This window comes from Nicotiana tabacum, chromosome 18 (genome assembly GCF_000715075.1).
Source record: "Nicotiana tabacum cultivar K326 chromosome 18, ASM71507v2, whole genome shotgun sequence".
Taxonomy (NCBI): Eukaryota; Viridiplantae; Streptophyta; class Magnoliopsida; order Solanales; family Solanaceae; genus Nicotiana; species Nicotiana tabacum.
This window is the reverse complement of record NC_134097.1, coordinates 72,991,633-72,997,643: the sequence shown is the minus strand read 5'-3', so window position 1 is coordinate 72,997,643 and position 6,011 is coordinate 72,991,633. Positions and strand designations below refer to the sequence as shown.

General features: G+C 35.4%; 1 protein-coding gene across 1 annotated transcript; it reads right to left on the bottom strand.

The window, feature by feature from the left end:
• Window positions 1–600: 600 nt before the first annotated feature.
• LOC107829625 (pentatricopeptide repeat-containing protein At5g09450, mitochondrial-like) lies at window positions 601–4,430 on the bottom strand. Its single transcript, XM_016657076.2, has 3 exons — window positions 4,288–4,430; window positions 3,916–4,189; window positions 601–1,785 (listed from the first exon to the last, which is right to left on the bottom strand). Exons 1-3 carry the CDS (start codon window positions 4,320–4,322, stop codon window positions 886–888), a joined length of 1,209 nt encoding a protein of 402 aa, XP_016512562.1. The 5' UTR covers window positions 4,323–4,430; the 3' UTR covers window positions 601–885.
• Window positions 4,431–6,011: the final 1,581 nt, after the last annotated feature.

Below are 6,011 nucleotides of genomic sequence, written 5' to 3'. Positions count from 1 at the left end.
GTATGTATACATGCATTCCTTGTGCAGGAGGAACGTGGGTAATGCGAGGATATGAACCTAATTTTGCCACCATTAGATTTAAAGGGATGAAAAGGAAACAGAATTTTATGACTATCCAAAAAAGAAATAAAAGAAGAGATGCCACTAATGAAAAGTACTATAGGAGTTTAGCACAGTTTAACCATAAATTTATTACTGTACTACTACAATTTCCCAAGAATTTGGGTTTGGACTGTGTAAAGTGCAAATCACAGCCACCATTTTGAATTAGTAAAAATATACCTGATTCCCCACTTAATTACAATGCAGCTTCTAGAATCTAATGCACTAACCCCGTCCTGTTGTCACCCCATCAACAACAGTTGTTATTATTATTGTTGTTATTTTAGTCAACGAAATTACATATGGTTCACGAAATCTTCACAAACTTTCATGTTCTTTTTAATTTAACTGATATCAAGAGGATGAAGGGTGTTAATAGTTGATGAGTGATGCCTCCCAAGCACACAAAAAACAAAAGACCCCTCGGAAGAAGAGTTTCAACAATATCGAATTCATATTAGTACGTTTTGAACCAAGAGCAAACTACACAATCACTTAGTAAGGATGCCCATCAGGTCAGTTATTCCAAATAAATACACATAAGTCTGGCTAAATAGACTAAACAAGTCTAGAATAATTGCAGAACTTTTATGAACCAGTCTCGGCTAAAGGCACAACCCAACAGCAAATAGCCTACAATGAACTGCCAATCTATCTAGAAACAAAATTAATTAGTATAAAAAAAAGTACAACTCTTTCATCCATGATTATTGTCTCTGAATGCTGCTGCATACAAATACTTGCAAGCATTCTCAAATTAATATGTTTGATCTCATGGTCATGCTACTGTGATTCATCTATAAGGTCACAGCCTTTCTGAATTAGAAGCAATTGGAAAGCTGCAGCTCTCTCGTCCAACCCAACTTCGCTATAAGCCTTTAGAAGTCTATTGCAGCTGGAGCTATCAAAATCTGTCGCAGCAGATTGCTTCCACTGATCAATAATTTCTCCAACTTCCTTCATATGTCCAAGCATGAGATATGAGGAGAGTATGCAAACATAATTTCTGCTAGTCATTTTTTGATTAGTCATCCGTAAGGATTTCCAAATTTGATCAAGCTTGTCTTTATTTCCCAATGCACCATAGAGAATAATAAGAAAGTCATATGATATCCATTCTCTTTGTGTGATACCCTTCTCAGATTCAACTACAGAGTTTGATCCTGAGTTTACAAGGTTACCTGAGGTGATATATATTTTAACAAGATTCCTATATCTTAACCAATGTTCACCAGAGTCACAGCCAAGACTTATTTCATCAAGAATCCGTCTCACCTCATCAATGTTTAGAGCTGCAGCACATGAACTTACCCACAGATTATAAGTAAATAGGTCTGGTGCAACCTTTTGAAGTTTCATCTCCTCAACAATAAGAGGTACTTTCTCTAGCTGTCCAACAGACATGTACAAAGTCATCATCTCATTATAAGTGATAGTGCTCAGAGAAATATTTGCTTCTTTCATTCTTTCAAAGAGGCCCTCAGCTTTGTCAGTTAATCCCAAACTAGCATAGGAGTGGAGGAGAGCAGTATATGTTTCAGTAGTTTTTACAGTGGTAGGAAGTCCTTCAAAATAGCGTTCAGCAGAATCAATTCCAAAAACTTTGGTCATCAAGTCAATGCGGGTGGCATAGTCGGAGTCCACTGCTTCATCCTGATTGTGGTAAACCAGCCATTCTGAGATCTGCAATGCTATAGGATGCAAATCAGTAATTATGCAACAAATAAGGACATTTATATTAAATTAGCAGTTCTCATTTAGTGTCTGGATTCTAAATGGGATAAAAGCGAAGTGAGGTCTCAGGTTCCCTTTGACAACTGTCAGGCCAGGGAAGAGGACTGCATAACCTAGCAAATACAACTCCAGTTCGTATAAATTCCTTACATAACAGTCCTCATCCCTAATCCAGGTACACTACAGAACTATTCCTAATTCAATGGCAATGCATCCCTACCTAATCCGATTGGAGCACCAAAGGTTCCCTAAGGATTAACACATTTCTTGGAACTGGTGTTGTTTTACAGACACGTCAAAGAGTATAAAGAACTCTAGGCAGAATTTGATTCTCAGGTAGTTTGGGCAGCTACAGATGTGATTACTTCCAGTAGTTATAAAATGAATGATTGCAAGGTGAAACAACTATCTCCTACCTACAAGTTTTCCAAAGCAAAATGGCTAACATGTTCAGATATATTCATGGAATTAAAAATTTCATGGTCTTTTCTTCTTCAAAATACAATTTAAAAAAACTCAATGTTCTCCGTCTTGTGGCCAACTAGAGACTTACCTCGGAAATTTCCTGAAAGTTAACTGAACAAAACTGTAATATGACATAGTGTCAGTATAACTAATCTTCACACAGCAGAGGTTTTTATTCTGGGAATTTATGGTGGGAAGGGAAAGAAGGGGAAAACCCTCTGAACTAGTTGAAATTTCAGACATCAGAACATAAGCAAAGAGAGTAAAGGAAAAAGCTGAGGATATGTCGTGCACATATTAAAAAAAAAAAAATCTCTGAACTAGATTTACAGTTCTTTACTTAACCAATTTTGGCTCTATTTTTAACCTGTTCCTAAAACTGGAAGTGAAATAGCAGATAAAGTATAAAGCAAACTCACTGATCCATCACTGTCATCCACTGGCTTTTAGATGAATCTCACTTTTTAAACTAAAAACAACAAAGTTGTACCAGTTCTTGACCAAAGCAGTTGTTATCATTGCTTCGATGAATCTATCGCAATCAATCGCTAACTAGCCTTCACTACCAAACTAGTGGGATGGCTTTATGATCCTCTCTGAACGTTCCGCTCTATATCCATTTCATTCCAATGCAAATAAAAATAAAAAAAAACTTGGCAAACACCGGAACCGTATAAGTGCAACAACAACAATTAAGTCTTAATCCTAACCAATTGGTATAGCCTATATGGATCATTCGCTTCCATTGCGTCCTGCTCCTAGTTTTGTCTGCATTGCTTTCCAGAGAATGCAGGTCTTTTGAGGCAACTCTTCATGTTTTGTGATATCACTAGAGTTATGCTAGATTGCATGCATCTCGACTATTCAATTGGGTACACATATCCTTTAACTAGTACAGGTACTTGGTAACTTCACCTATTAAAACTTAGACAAATTGAAAGTAATCAGCTAACCTTTTTGGCTTTACTGGTATTGTGATGCTGGTCTCCCATGATCTTCATTCCAATTTCATTGACAAGTAAGCTAGACCTAAGATGCTCTCATTCATATTCCTTCCGTTTCAATTTATGTGAACCTATTTCCTTTTTAATCCATGCCAAAAAGAATGGCCCACTTTATTTGGAAACAATTTATTTTTATGCAATGATTTATAAGCACACAAAATATATGTGCCTCATTTTACAGCATAAGTTCAAAAGTCTTCTCTTTTTTCTTAAATTCAGTTACCAGTCAAATAGGTTCACATAAATTGAAACGAAGGGAGTATTATTTTAGTTCTACTTTGTTCCCTTCCTCTGATCATGAGTGTTGCATTTCTGTCGGTGCAAATGAGGTCTACATAGAACAGGGTAAAATTATCACAAACAGCATTCTTTTAGTTTGCCCTCTATAAGTGCTACATGTGCCTCCTGTCAAATTTGATCATTTCTAATTGACTAGTCTTGTATGATTAAGTAGCTATTTTAACATCCACATATCTAAAACACTCATTTTGTCCACATCTCTATGTTTATACCTGGAAGTAAAAGATAACGCGGGGGGGGGGGGGGGGGGGGCAAATTGCGCGTTCAAAGACAAATCTAGAGAAGATTGAGAAGAAAAGAAAAAAAGAACCTCGAGGGCGTGCTTGAATCTGCGTGAGTTGCGGAGTTGTTTGGAGATGTGACGGAGGTCAGAGATGGAGACTTGTCGGCCTTCAGTGACCCATTTCTGAAGCACGTTGGTGGCGCTTCTTTTGGGCACTCTAAGACTGAATATTCTGCTCTTTAAATCATCTCCCGTTTCACCCTTTTCTTCCTCCCCAGTGTTAGAGGAGGAGTCTTCATAGATAACTTCAGTTGTTGAACTAAAAGATCTGAATAGACTCCTTTCTCTGCCACCAGCTTTTCTGAATTTCCCAACAGAAAAAAAACGAATCAGGTAAGTTTAAGAAAAAACAATATAAGTGCAGAAATATGGAGAGAATAAGAGGGTGGAGGTGAATACCTTGTGAGAGTGACGAAAATGGAGCGAGCAGCCATGGAAACTACGCTTCTTCGAGGTGTGTCAGCGAGCACCAACTATAGCTGTAGGAATGGAAAAAATGACAAATATTGCCCCTTATGTTTGCGGTAGGTTTAAATAGCTACGTTTTTTCCCGGTAATTATAGGATTACAACTTGTTTAGATGCTTGTTATATTGTATCTTATTGTTACTTTAGTTTAAATACTATATTTATTTTAATTGTTACTTAAATTTATTGCATCGTATTGTTAAATTTATCGTTACGTAACGACGAAATATATCATTTTATGTAACGACCGATTTGGTGTGGTCGTTACCTTATTTTTCCTTCTCAATCTCACCCTTAATTATTGTTAAATAATTTTATTTTATTATTTATCCTACCTTTTATATAGTAGTTTTATCTTGTATCAATAGTTTTTCTTTAAAATATTTTAAGTTTATTCTTCATATTGCTAGTGTGTGATATCATGAAACGAAGTCAAACGACATAATTTATCCAAACATTATATTCATCAAACGATACAATATAATACGATACGATACATTATGAAATGATATGTAACAACCATCCATAAGTCCAAATATTGTAAGTGATTAGAATTTAGCCACTTTATACTAAACTTGACAAAAATACCCTTTTTCTTTTCTTCCGTTTGCGTTGCTAGCGATTTGATGACATGAATGAAATAGAAAGCTTATTCAATGAGCTATGGATACGACTCTAATAAAGTATAAAGAAATATTCCGTATTTATCGCAAGAAGGATAATAAACCCTAAATGAAAGAGGAGAAGAATAAGAAAAACTTTCTACTATGATCTACTTGTTATAAAATAAAGACGGTAAAATAAAGACAAGTATAGAGAAAAACTGATATATTATTCTGAATTCAAACTGATGTACATAATGAACTGAAATCTCTTCTATTTATAGAAGAAAGGAAGCTGTTGTGTAAGTTGCTACTATACCAGATATGGATAATCTTCTACTGAGAGTAATATTTATCCATAACAGAGTACTGAAAGGATAAGCTCATTGTACCAGGTATAGATAATCTTCTACTGGGGTAATGTTTATCCATAACGGCGTACTGAAAGGATAAACTCATTGTACCAGGTATAGATAATCTTTTATTGGGGGTAATGTTTATCCACAACAGAGTATCGAAAGGATAAGCTTATTATATCCGGTATGGATAATCTTTTACTGGGGGTAATGTTTATCCATAACCGGGTACCGAAGTGATAAGATTCTTCAGGAGGCTTATTTCCAATAGAGTACTAAATAGATAAACATATTTACGACAGAGTCCCATATGGATAAGCTTCTTGAAGAAGCTTATTTACAACGGAGTACTAAATGAACATCCATAATATAATATATTTATAACATTCCCCCTTGAATGTTCATTAAAAGATAATGTGTCTCATTAAAACCTTACTAGAAAAAACCATGTGGGAAAAAATTCTAGTGAAGGAAAAAGAGTACACATATTTAGTAATACGCATTGCTAGGTGCCTCATTAAAAATCTTATAAGGAAAACCCCATGAGAAAAACCTTAGTAAGAAAAAAAAAGTGCATCGCGTATTTTACTCCCCCTGATGAAAACCTTGTTTCAAATATTTGAGTCTCCGCATTCCAATCTTGTATACCATCTTCTCAAAATTTGAAGTTGGCAAGATTTAGTGAATAAATCTGATGG